This window comes from Bos taurus, chromosome 9 (assembly GCF_002263795.3).
Source record: "Bos taurus isolate L1 Dominette 01449 registration number 42190680 breed Hereford chromosome 9, ARS-UCD2.0, whole genome shotgun sequence".
Classification (NCBI taxonomy): Eukaryota; Metazoa; Chordata; class Mammalia; order Artiodactyla; family Bovidae; genus Bos; species Bos taurus.
Window position 1 is genome coordinate 14,983,460 of NC_037336.1, and position 13,626 is coordinate 14,997,085.

Below are 13,626 nucleotides of genomic sequence, written 5' to 3' on the forward strand. Positions count from 1 at the left end.
ATGCTGGCAAAGATTGAGGGCAACGAGGATAAAGTGGCAACGGAGGATGAGATGGTTGGATGGCATCATCGACTCGATAGACATGAGTTTGTGAACTCCAGGAGTTAGTGAAATACAGGGAAGCCTGGTGTGCCGCAAGTCCATGGGATTGCAAAGAGTCAGACACCACCAAGCGGCTGAACAACAACTTCGTTGTAAAGTAAGGCCTTCCCTCCTTTTGAGTCTATTTGGAAGAACAGCTTCCACCTGTTTCTTGATACCCTGACCCACTCCTCCCTAATGAAGGAAGGGTGACATATTTGAAGGTTGTATTTGGGACAGGGAGCTGGGCATTAGAAGTCCAGCCTTTTCATTTCTTAGTTTTGACCCTGTCTACATAAAATGGTACTCTGTGCTCTGAGGGTCCAAACTCTCCCTCACTGCTCCCTCCAGAGTTTAGGAGAGAAGCTGATTAGAAACTGGTGGTGGTGATCTATCTATTTATGTCAATACTAAAGTTAATCTTTCAAGTCATATGTCAGACTCCTGCAGTTATTCCTCCAGCCTTTCAAAAGAGGAGAAGATGGGGGCGTTATTAATTGGATGGTTGACTGAAGTATCCAGAGAGAGAGACACTGTCGGGGTATCTAGAGAAAAAACAGCGTATGCTGATATTAATTGCTCTGGGGCAGCCTAGGTGGGACCTCTCGGCCCTAGCTTAAATATGTTCTGTCCCTGTGGGCCTTTGGCTGTTCTGTTCTCAGCAGCTACCACGCTGGGGCTAGGCCCCGAAGTGGCTGGTGTCAGGGGCCACATTCACCTCACCTGCATCAGCTCTGCTTGACCTCAGTACTGACTGCATAATCAGGAAGATGGTCTTTTTGTCCCTGAATGCCTATGGAAGGATGCTGAGACGCTGATGCGTACACTGCCTTTTCCACCCAGAACTGCAAACCTAGATTTTAAACCGCAAAGCTAGTAAATTCCTCTTTAGCAACAAAGCATTAGTGTATGAGGATTTAGCTTTCAGTTTTAAATTCTGGATGTAAGAACTGACATGGGTAGCAATAGAGCAGCCTTGCCAGACCCTGTGACTCGTTACTTTGTTTGGAACGGCACGGAGCTCCTAGGAGAGAGCTGAGGTGGACTAACCTCCTATATCTGTGTAGCTTGTCCTGAGACTCTGAAGACCGCTCCCATAACTGTGAGCTCTGTAGATTCGTTAATTGTGTACACTGTGTCCCATGGCTTTTGGTTTTCAGGCTCCAAACGGTGGCTCAACCACAGAGGAACAGGAGTTCTTATTACTGAATAGTGAAAGTGAAATGGGCACCGATTCCTTTGGAAATGTAGCTTCCACTTGGATAGAGGTGGAAGGAAAATTGAATGAGATCATCATAGTACCTGAATCAAGTTGGTGGAGAAGTTCAGGGACTTGAGATGGGGAGAAATTTCAGTATGTTTCAGATGAAAGAATCACGATTTAGGAACTGATTTTTAGTCTATTATCAACATAGGGCTAAGGGGAAGAGTATTAAGGAATTTAGGAAGCGAGAAATCTACTTGAAATGGGAGGTCTTAAAAGACCAAAGTGTGTTTACACAGAAGGAAAATGGATCGAAATGCTCTGAAAGATAAAGCTATAGAAAAGGAGATATTTTAGTCCTTGTTGAATCACAGTGGGTGACAGAGGAAGAAGAGACTGGAGAGCCTAGAGAGCAGAGCAACATGACACCCCCCTCCACCAAAAAGAATAGATGAATCAGGATCCAGGAAACACTTGAGGAGCATACTGCAAAACTGCGGAGGTTCTTCATGAGATCACACAGTGCCCTTCTCTTGCAGACTGCAACAGCTATTCAGATTGGTTACATAAAATGTAGACAGACGTAAGAATTAAAACTTGAGAAGATCAGGGTAGGATATTTGAAACAATTTGGGGAGAGTCTCAGGGTGTCAGCTATCCCAGACGGGCTCTGAGTGAACATACACAAGAAACTTGAAGATGTCAATTTTGAGGGAAAGATGAAATGAAAGGGGAGTAGGGCAGGACAGCAGCAGATGTGTCCAAGCACAGGTGTGTTGTGGAAATCTCCTGAGGAGGGATCATCCAACTCAAGAAAGTAAAAGTAGATAAGATTTGTGTTGAACAAGGGTTCCTCTTGGCAGACTCGTCACTCCTTGGTTTTGCTTTTCTCATGGAGGGTGACCACACGATGCACAGTGTGGAAGGTAATATACAGAAAACAAATGTCTGAGTCTGAAAGCATCGGGTGTGTGTGTGTGTGTGTGTGTGTGTGTGTGTGTGTGTGTGTGCACGCTCAGTTGCTCAGTTGTGTCTGACTCTTTTGCAACCCCTTTGACTGTAGCCTGCCAGTCTCCTCTGTCCATGGAATTTTCCAGACGAGAATGCTGAGGTGGGTTGCCATCTCCTATGCCAGGGGATCTTCCTGACCCAGGGATTGAACCCATGTCTCTTGAATCTCCTGCCTTGGCAGGTGGATTCTTCACCACTGGCGCCACCTGGGAAGCCTGAAACCACAGGGTAAGTAGAGGCAAAAAAAGATAAAAAGGAAAAAACTCTACAGCCCCTAAAATAGTGATGGAGGAAGAGGGGGACCATTTGAAAAACTAGTCAAAATGTTGAAGACAACAATACCAGTAAAACTCAGCTGAGCCTTCCTACTGGAGAAAAGTTGTGACAAAAGGCAATACTTTTGTTGCCTTGAGTAGGACAAGTTACTTAAGAATTAGAAAGTTCAAACATAAGAGAGAAGGGAAGTTCTGAGGAATGGTCACCTGGGTACGGTATGGTTCCCACTTGGCAGTAAGGCAGGGAGGTTTCAGAAAGTCACCTGGGAGAAGGGGTGCCACCCCTGAAATAAGGGGGCAGTAAGAAAAACCACTGGTATGAGATGGGTTGCCTAGTTCTGGGCATCGTTAATGAAAAAAGCAAATGATTTCAGAAGTTTTAAACATTCAGGTGGGAAGACCTAGGCATGTAGGATGTCACCACTCAAACATCCCTGAGCTTTGAAAAAAGAGAGATGTGTTTCAAGTGTCACTCAGGGCAAGGATAGTACACGCAAACAGATTCCTCCACCCCACCCAAGGTTCGCCATGCCCCACAATTATTAAGCTCTTGATGGTGGCAGACTCCATCTGATGGGGACAGCTTCCCCCACGCTGACTAGCATCCTGTCAGAGCTAAAGATTTTCTCTATCCATCCTCCTTTCCTCAGACATCCCCAAAATTTCTGCTTCAGTCTTGGTAAGAGTAACATGAGTCTGCGTTATGCTGAGTCCTGAGGTCAAGAAATCATTCCTCTTGAGATAAATTGACCTTGGAGCTGGGGCTTTTCTTGCATTTTTAATAATTTATGAATGCGAGATTGATACTATGGTAACTGCATGTGTCCTAATAATCTTTAGCCTCTTTGAATAAACAGAATAGAGGAGGTCAGGATATATTCATTCATCTTTGAAAATGCCTCAGATTAAAATCCCTCTGGCTAAGGCTAAGCAGAATAAGAATTTGGGAAGGAAAGAAACCGAAAGCTTAATTTCTTTGAAATTTTGCTTAAGAATTAAGAATTTTGATATCTTAGAATTTAATGTACAAGGAAGTTCTGGGGGATTTAATATTCTCTGTTTAATTTCTCCCCAGATACCTGGCAAGGGGGGGAATCTACCATGTTGGGTTCACTGCTTAACCTTTAATGGGTTCTGTTGGATGACCTAGTTGGGCCTAATTTGGTATGAAAAGTAGAATGAGCAGTGGTTTTTGGCTTGAGGTACAGCATGACTTCTGGGCTTCCCAGGTGGCCCTAGCCGTAAAGAACCCACCTGCTAATGCAGGAGACATAAGAGACACAGGTTCGATCCCTGGGTTGGGAAGGTCCCTTTGAGGAGGGCATGGCAACCCTCTCCAATATTCTTGCCTGGAGAATCCCATGGACAGAGGAACATGATGGGTTACAGTCCATAGGTTCACAAAGAGTCAGACAGGACTGAATTAACATGAATGCATGCAGATACAGCATGACTTCTAGGAACAAAAGCTAGACTATCTGCTCATAGTCCCAGGAGGTAATGGAACAGTGACATATGAGATTCTTGCATCATGAACTTGGAAGCAACTCCCTTGCTCCTGAGTAGCAAGAACTTGATTATAAAGCCCAAAGGGTTAAGAAACCAAAAATCTATAAATGGTAGGAGAATCTTTTCTCCTTGCAGCATCCTCTTTCTCTCGTTTTTGCCAGTGTTGGGAAAAGTAGCTTCTGTTTTTCCCTCTTCCTCATCATTCACTCCTCCCCAGGGAAGAACAATGCTTCAGGCTGTTGAGCGGGGAAGGAACCAAGAAGCATCATCATGTGGGCGGGAGGCAGTGATTCTGGGTGTGTGTGCTCTGAAGACCTACCTCTCCCGTTAGGGGTCATTCCAAGCTCTAACTTGGAAGAAAAGAATTAAGATGCCCAAATGATGCTCTTTAACCAAGCCGAGTTCTTCAATCCAGGTGGTTATAATAACAATATAAAATTGATCTTTCCCCTGTGTCTTTTACTCCTCACATCCCTCCAAGTTGGGAACTGATAAAGAGTGTGAGCAATTATCACCCTCAGCTCCCAGCAAATACTGATATTTGTTGAGTAGCTATTATGTTCCAGAAACTATGTTAAAAGTTTTCCAGGCATTGCTTCATTTAGTCCTTGCAAGTCCATGAGACGTACATGTGACAGAGAACCCCAAAGCTTAAAGAGCGGAAGTGACCTGCACAAGCCAGGGATTATCTCAGATGTGAAATTGGATCCAGCCAGTTGACTCTATCCTATCATAATATGCATGCGTGCTAACTCACTTCAGGTGTGTCTGACTCTTTGTGACCCTATGAACTATAGCCTGCCAGGCTCCTCTGCCCATGGGATTCCCCAGGCAAGAATATGGAGTGGGTTGCCATGCCCTCCTCCAGGGGATCTTCCCGACCCAGGGATCGAACACACATCTCTTATGTCTCCTGCATTGGCAGGTGGGTTCTTTACATCTAGCACCACCTGGGAAGCCCATCCTATCATATAATTCTCTCTCATTGTTTAGAGAAAAGATGAGAACAGAACTCCAGTTCATTCTTGTTGCAGAAATTACAAAATTGTGGAGCCATCAATCTGTTGTGAATACGTTCTAAAGCAGATCTTTCTGAGATCTGTCAAACTAAGTTGCTGCAAAGGCTTGTCTTAAGTTAAATTACAACAACTTGCTTCATACTTTCATTTCTGTGTTCATTATTAATTTATAATACTAATTTCACATCTATGATTTTTTTTACATGAATTCCAAAGGGTCAGTATGTCTAGATCCATCAACTGGTTCTCTGATTCTGCATCCAAATCCAACTTTGACGTGAGAGTATTTTTAACATGTACTTTTAACATTATGAGTAATTAACAGCAAGAGTTTCTAATACAGTCCTGTATAAAAATGATTAAATATTGTCCTATTAGATTCCCTGCTCTAAACCTTCCATTGGGATTTTGCCTCAACTTTTATGTTTTAGCCACTCACATGAGACCATTTAAATTATGACCAAGTCTTTTATAAGATATAAAAACCAAGTGGCTTTATAACCATAAATATCAATAATAAAAATCAATTTAGTTTTAGGCTACCAGTTTGATAATAATCTGAAAATGCAATGCTAAAACCCATAAGCACCTCAAAATTTTATACATATCACCTGTAAAAGAATAAAAAACTGAAGAGCAGGTAACTATCATAACCACATGAGAAATATATTTTGGGCTTTAAGTACATTTAAGAAAATACTTCTACAATTCTTATCAGTGAACTGTATCCACAATAATTCATGAATTATTAAATTATACTTTAATTCTAGATTGAAATTAGTCACTGAGTTAGTCACTCAGTCTTGTCCGACTCTTTGTAACCCCATGGACTATAACCCACTAGATTCCTCTGTCCATGGTATTCTCCAGGCAAGAATACTGGAGTGGGTTGCCATTCCCTTCTGCAGGGGATCTTCCTCACCCAGGGGTCAAACCCAAGTATCCTGCATTGCAGGCAGATTCTTTACCATCTGAGCCACCAGGGAATAGGGCATCTTAAATAAATGTTTGCCTTTGAAAGGAAATGTTGAAGTGTGTCAAATGGAAGGATGCAGAGACCTCCCTTTGAGGCTCCCTGCTGGGGGACTTGTAGGGGTAAGTTTTTACCTCTGAGATGGGTTTCTCATACACATCTTCTCCTATGGACTTCTCCTGGGCCAGGATGGCGTCTCGGTGCAGGACCCGGAGCACTTTCTCTGGCTCCGCAGACCCGTAATGAGCCTCCAGAACCTCAGGCTTAGTTTTCTCCGTCTTCAGCATGTGGATCACATCTTCCCTGGCCTGTGATGGAAAGCACAGCAAGGTCAAACGGTTGACAACATGTATCCTTTGCCGGGCTCACAAAATCAACACGGAGTTTATTGAATATATCCCGTGTCTCGTCACGGTTATTGGCAAATCCACTGGGTGCTTTTTGTTCTTTTTTTTTTTTTTTTTACCAAAAGCAGATTGGCAAGCAGATACTCTGCTTCAGGTTGCTAGGAAGCAGGCATGCAGAGAAAAGGGTTTGTGCTAATATTAACTACATAAAAATTGCTGTAAGTAGAAATGATTCTGAGAAGGGGGAGGACTGCTCCTAGGGGTACTTAGCCCATTTCAGTGCTCATGAGGTCAACGACGATGTAAAGTTTTCTATTTATGCCCTCAATGTAGTACTCAAATCTGGCTTAAAATAAAACCCTGCTCTCTCCCCTTCTGGTTTTTACTCCATGTGTAATTAACAAAAACAACCTTTATTAGCGATTTCCTGTTTCCCATCAAGTGATCCATCTTGCACAGTAACACATGGTCGGCAGCTCACATGATGCTGGGTGGGGCTTCTCAATTTAATGTATTCCCACTTGAAGGTGAAAAAAATTTGTTTTTATAATACCAAAAGCATTTTGTATTGGGCTATAGTCGATTATCAATGTTGTCGTTTCAGGTGAACAGCAGAGACTCAGCCATACATAAACATGTATATGAAATTTAACTCCTGTGATATCCAGACTGCCAGTCAGAGGAGTCAGGTTGATGGAATGGGAGTTGTTCTTTTGTTTTTTTAGCAAAATTTTAGTGTCTTGTTCACGCTCTTGAGAAAACCACATGATCATAGGCTTTCAGTCCTATTGACTGTGGTCCGCATCACATAATACAAATATATCTGAATATATTTCCTACTGATGAGGACTGATGAACTTTGTAGCTATGATGGAACTGACATTTACTAAACGTACTCCCATTTGGTTGTATACTTGTTTTTCCAGTAAAGGTGATGGGTACGAAGTACCCTGACTTCATCCCAGCTTGTACCAAAGAACAAACTGGTGGCAACAGAATTTCAGTCTGTGACAGTGGAGGAGATTTTTTCCCCTATGTGATGCTAATAGTGGGTTTTAAATCATAAACCTGGCTCATTATCACAGCATTCTAAAGAAAGGAGCTAACTCTTATCTCTGAGACAGGACCCCTAGTATAAAGTTTGTCTTTCATGAGATTTCTTGCTTTTATTGCTTTTTCGTAGTCTCTGAATTCATCTAATTCCAAATGGCCAAAGATGAATTTATCACAGAAATGTCAATAGACTGGAATTTGCAGATTTTCCCCATATTGTTTCTGCCACATATACATGTGTTCTTTCAAGACAAAGATGGAAAATATTAATTTTGAAGAAACCAGTGGTTTGGGATTAGTGAGAAAGTGTAAGTCAGAAAATAGTTTAATGGAAAGGCAATGTGTTTCCGTGCAGGGCAAAAGGACAAAGCACAGACACAGCGTCAGGCTAGCTATGCAGCGTTTTTTGCAAATTAGAAAGAGGTGCCTGCTTCTTCCAGGAGTCACAGCTCTGAGTCAGGGTGCAGCCTGCCTAGCGTGAAAAGTGGACTCCTACCGAGTCCTTTGCCAGGCACCCCTGTACAAGGCCCAGCTCCACATCTGTGTATGGTGATCTTGTCCTGAAGGAGTCCAAGGTATGTCCATTGTTATCAGACAGTGTAAACAAAGAGCTTTACAACTGTAAATAGGTAGCTATTTTAGTTTAAAAGTTTAAGCTATCTGGTTCAAAAATATGTAAATATTATTGGTATGTTTCTTTTTAACCAAATCTTTCGAATTCTCTTAGAAGAAAACAACTGATATGAAACACCCATTTCTTCTCTCCCTAAAAAATGTGCTTATGCTTGAACTGTATTGATTGTGATATACTACATATACCACACATTTCATTCTGAGTTCAATTACCCTAGACACCAATTACCAAAGGAAAAGAGGTCATGGTTATGTAACACTGTGCATTATATATTTAGAATCACATTATTCATCAGGAACTAAAAGCTTTTTAATTGCTGTAATAATAATCATGGAAGGAATATACATGTTGCCTATAAATCACTTATTTAAAATGGTTTAATATGGTAAATCAGTCATTCATAATTCACTAATTAAACCATGGTATCTGTTTCATCAGTGAAATAATGAAGATGTGATCACAATAAATATTTTTTATTACTTTAAACATGACTCAATAATTGAATCATGATTCAATTAAATAAAACCACTTTACATCTCTGCTTTGAGAGTCTTGTTAATTTTTGTAGAAAGGAATGAAATTCAAAGTGTAAGAAAGTTCCTGTTGTTGAACATGACTGTTTTCACATGGAAGTTTTACCACAAGCAAGCAGTTAAAGTCTTAGGGTTCTGGGAAGCTGTTAAATAAACCACTGTATTTAAAGATGTAAAACAACCAGAGGGAGAAATACTTTGAAGAGAGTTTAAGAAAGGAGAGAGAAGGAGATCAGAGGGAGAAGAGACAATGAAAATGTTTAGTTGACTTAGCCATGATGATGGGGAATGAATAGAAGATTAGGGTATAGAAACAGGCACAGAGGGATCCCATCCTTTCTTCCATCCTACATAGTAACCCTTCCTGCCAAGGGAGGCCTACAGAGTCCAAGAACAAAGATGGCCATGCTAAATTGAAACCGCACTCCAGGGAACAACGGGTTGTCTCAACTGGCTGCATAAAGAGCTGATCCAAAACATTTGAGGGCAGCAGAGAGCCGCTCTGCAAAGCCCAAGGCCAACAGGTGAATGTGTGATTCATTCACCAAGTGAAAGGTGGGTCTCTGGACTTTGGGGCTTCCCCAGTGGCTTAGCTGTAAAGAATCCACCTGCAAGTCAGGAGCTGCAGGAGGTGTGAGTTCGATCCCTGGGTCGGAAAGATCCCTGGAGGATGGCATGGCAACCCACTCCAGTATTCTTGCCTGGAAAATCCCATGGACAGAGGAGCCTGGTGAGTCCATTGGGTCGCAAAGAACTGGACATGACTGAAGCGGCTTAGCATGCACACACACTGTGGACTTGGCTGTCAAAGTAGGGAGGGAGGCAACAGAATAAGACACAGGAGAGGTGGAGCCCACACAGGTGACATAGTTCAAAAGAGGGCTGAATCCAGTCATCCCTTCAATAAATATTTTTGCACATTCAGTATTGGAGATATAATTGCACTCTGAGGCATTGCACTCTAGAGGGAAACCACAAAAACAATCGAAAGACATTTACATTATAACACGGTAAGCCTTAGGACGGAGGAGATATCAAAGACTAAGAACTTCAGAAGAGTCTTTATGACTTGAATCTGAGCTGAGAGGAGGCTTCCTGGAGAAAGTGACATGAAATCTCACATGAGTACTTCAGCTGGATAAAGACAGGTGGAGCTAGGGTAAGACTGTTCTTGGCCAAGGGAAGCCTGTAGGCAAAGGTCAAACTGAATGGATTTAGATGCCTGCGCTGAGGCCACAGGAGGCTAGAGTGATAAACAAGGGACAAGTCATGAAAAGCCTGTAAACCAGACAGTGAGTGTGCGTTTTATCATGAAATAGCAAGAAACCTTGGACTTTCTTTTTGTTTGTTTGTTTGTTTTGTTTGGGCTGAGCTGGGTCTTCATTGCTGTGCCCAGGCTTTCTCTAGTTGCAGTGAGACTAGTCTAGAGACTAGACTACGGGGGCTACTCTGTGGTTGTGGTGTGCGGGCTTCTCACTACGGTGGCTTCTTTTGTTGCGGAATGCAGACTCCAGGTGCATGGGCTTCAGTCGTTGCAGCTTGCAGGCTCAGTAATTGAGGCTCACGTGCTCTAGAGCGTGGGCTCAGTGGTTATGGTGCATGGGCTTTGTTGCTCCTCAGCTTGTGGAATCTTCCCAGAGCAGGGATTGAACCTGTGTCCCCTGCATTGGCAGGCACATTCTTATCCACTGGGCCACCAGGAAAGTCTGAGCCTTGGAATTTCTGAGCCACAGAATTGTGACATGGTCAGATTGGTGTGATAGAAAGCTCATTCCCTGTGTTAAAAACGCACAGATTCTGAATCAGCATGTCTAATGGTGCGATCCAGGAACTGTGATTAATGCAAAGCTGCACTGAGACATCACTGTGTTCGTGTGCTTGATCGTGTTCAACTCTTTGTGACCCCCATGGGCTAGAGCCCACCAGAGTCCTCACTGTGTGCATGAGTGCTAAGTCGCTTAAGTCATGCACAACTCTTTGTGACACTGTGGACAGTAGCCTGCCAGGCTCCTCTGTCCCAGGGATTATCCAGACAAAAATATGGGAGTGGGTTGTCATGCCCTTCTCCAGGGGAACTTCCCAACCCAGGGGATCAAACCTAAGTGTCTTTACATCTCCTGCATTGGCTGACAGCTTCTTTACCACTAGCCCCACCTGGAAAGACCAGGCTCCTCACTACTTTAGGTCAATTCAACACCAAAAGCACTTAAATTATCTGCTATGTTAGCTCAAGCCCCCCAGCAGGACCATCTGATTCCCAAGGATGTGCTTGCCCCAGAGGTTTCTCCTGTTCTCATTGGGTCTTCAATCTCACTGATCTTCACCAAGGAATTGTGGTCACTTGAGACCACCAATATAAACCAGGAGGGTTGCAGGGAACTGGTGAAAGTATTTGCTACCTCTGTGCAAATGAAGGTGACCAACTCTCTCATTTTGGGACTAAGAAGAACAAAATCCCACAAAACTGGACTTTGGCAAATCAGGACAGTCCCAGGCAAACTGGGATGAGTTGGTTATGCAAGGGCAAACAGGGAGTGGATAGGAGACTGGATATTCCAAAATGTTCCTACATCTTGCAGGGCAGCCATGATGGACTTACTCTACTCAAGAACTGAATTTCACTGACAGTGTTTCCAGAACTTAGCTTTCTTCAAAGGCACAGTTCCAATGTTGATGACTGTGCCTGGTGACAACTTTAACTATGTTTTAAACTTGTGGAATTTTTTAATCTTTGGGAAAATCCATGATGAGTGAGAGACAATATTTAGTGTTTATGCCCATGTGACAAAGCCATTCCGCACTTCTAAATGGGTACATGTCTAACTCTGGGAGGATGGGGAATCAAGATGAGCCACTGAACTTCAAATTCAACACGGTGCCTCCTCTTGAAGCTCTCAGATTAGTTAAAGACTTGGGGTGGGTGGTAAGTAGTTTAAAACTCTTTCAGAACATTGATACAATATTAATATTGACTTGAATGTTTAGGGCAAAACAGAAGACTTAGAAAACATTTGCTTGAGGTGAACAGCTTGGGACAGCTTCTTAGATGGTGCCACCATGATCCCCAGCATGATGGTCCACTTACTTAAGTTGAGAGGGAACACAGCCAGGTAGGAAGTTTGAGATGCCTGCTCCTAACTGCTGACATTGCACACCTCAAACAAGCCATGCCCTGCTAAGAGCGGTTGACCTTGAATGGGGGATATATTTTGAAGACAGAATAAATTTATTTCTATGCTTCTCTGGAAGAAACAGAATGTCACCGTTTTTAAAAACTATCACTTTTTCATATATTTAATTTGCTACCTAAATATGAATATGAATATCACTGCATTGAGCTAAGGGACCCTAGGAAAGATGGTCCTGGAAGACTAACATATACCCATTCTGTAAATACTTCCCCATTCTGGGAACTCAACTCAATGTTTTGTATCTATTTAAATAAGGTAATTTATTAGTTTACTTGGCCTCCTTGTCTCCTAGGCTGTGAGCTGCTTTGAGGTCAGGGACTATGTCTACAGTGTCTACTAAAAGAGTGCCTGCCTGCATGATAGCAACTCAGTAAATATTTGTTAAAAGAAAGAAAATTAAAATTAATTGATGTAAAGTCAGAGAGGCATAAACTGACACTGAAAAGCTCAGAACAACCTTAACTAGCCTTGTTTAAAAGATCTAAACAATTACATTTTTCAACTTCTGCTCTTCCATCTGACATTCTTGTCTACAGTTTAGGAGTCACTTTCTTCTTCTGAAGTTTATTCCAAAAAGAAAATATGTAAACTGAATAAGGAAAAACAGTGCATTCCACCAGAATGTTACTACAGGAAACAAACTATCTTTAAATCTCATACAAATTGAATTATACTGTTCTTTCTAGTTAGGTAAAATGGAATATTATAAACGTATTAGAAGAATAAAAGCTATGTAATTTATGGTAGTATTAGCTATCACTATAGAAATTAGTGGGGTTTTTTTTTCCTTTTTTTCTCCCCATTTTTTCCCATTTTTTTTCCCTCCTCAATGTTAGAAAGCAAAGGTAACATAATTTGTGCCACAGCAACATACAAGGAGAAGATTCAGACATGGTTAAAGGGCCATTAGGACTAAAAATGTGTGTTTAAGTTTTTCTCTAGAAATTTCTCTCTATAACTCTATGGTTAATAGTAGCCTAAAAGTCTCTATACAGCTTGTTCATTAAAGATCACTTTTTTGTAGCACTTCAGCTGAACTATCCAAAAAAAAAAGCTTTTATTAAAATATCACTCAAGACAGAGGGGACATATGTATACCTATGGCTGATCCATGTTGATGTATGACAGAAACCAACACAATATTGTGATTATTCTTCAGTTAAAAATACATACATTAAGAAAAAAGAAATATCACAAGCAGAACTTCCCTGGTGATCCAGTGGTTAAGAATCCGTTTGCCAATTTAGGAGACATGGGTTCAAACCCTGGTCCAGTAAGATTCCACATGCCCCGGGGCAGTGAAGCCTGTGTGCCGTAACTACTGAGCAGGCTCTGGAGCCCGAGTTCCACAGTAAGAGAAGCCACGCAATGAGAAGCCTGCACACCACATCAGGGTAGCCCCTGCTCACCACAGCTAGAAAAAGCCCACACACAGCAACAAAAGCCTAGTGTGGCCAAAACTAAATACTAAAATTATGTTTTAAAATCACAAGCAGATGCTATTTTCATATTAAAACTTGCTTACCATGATAGCTTGAATTTATTAAAGGAAAATTCCTCAAAATCCCAATGATTTTTTTGTTTGTTTGTTTTGCAGTAATAGAAGAATCCATTCTAAAGTGCATATGGAATTTCAAGAGACAACAAATGTCCAAAAGGGACAGCCAAAGAGCCAGTCTCGAAAAAGAACAAAATTCAGGTCTCATACTTTATAATTTCGAAACTTGCTACAAAACTACAGCAATCAAAACATTATGATACTGGCATAAATACAGACATTTAGACCGGTGGAACAG

The 13,626-nt window shown here is 41.8% G+C and overlaps 1 protein-coding gene across 5 annotated transcripts in view; it reads right to left on the reverse strand.

Moving 5' to 3' along the window:
* Positions 1-13,626, reverse strand: part of FILIP1 (filamin A interacting protein 1) — a 221,846-nt gene that overhangs the window by 68,415 nt on the left and 139,805 nt on the right. For all 5 annotated transcript variants that reach the window (XM_005210667.5, XM_005210666.5, NM_001192362.1 and 2 more), the window contains one exon: positions 6,207-6,380. In XM_005210667.5, coding sequence (XP_005210724.1) covers positions 6,207-6,380 — 174 coding nt within the window. The remainder of the gene's footprint in view (positions 1-6,206; positions 6,381-13,626) is intronic.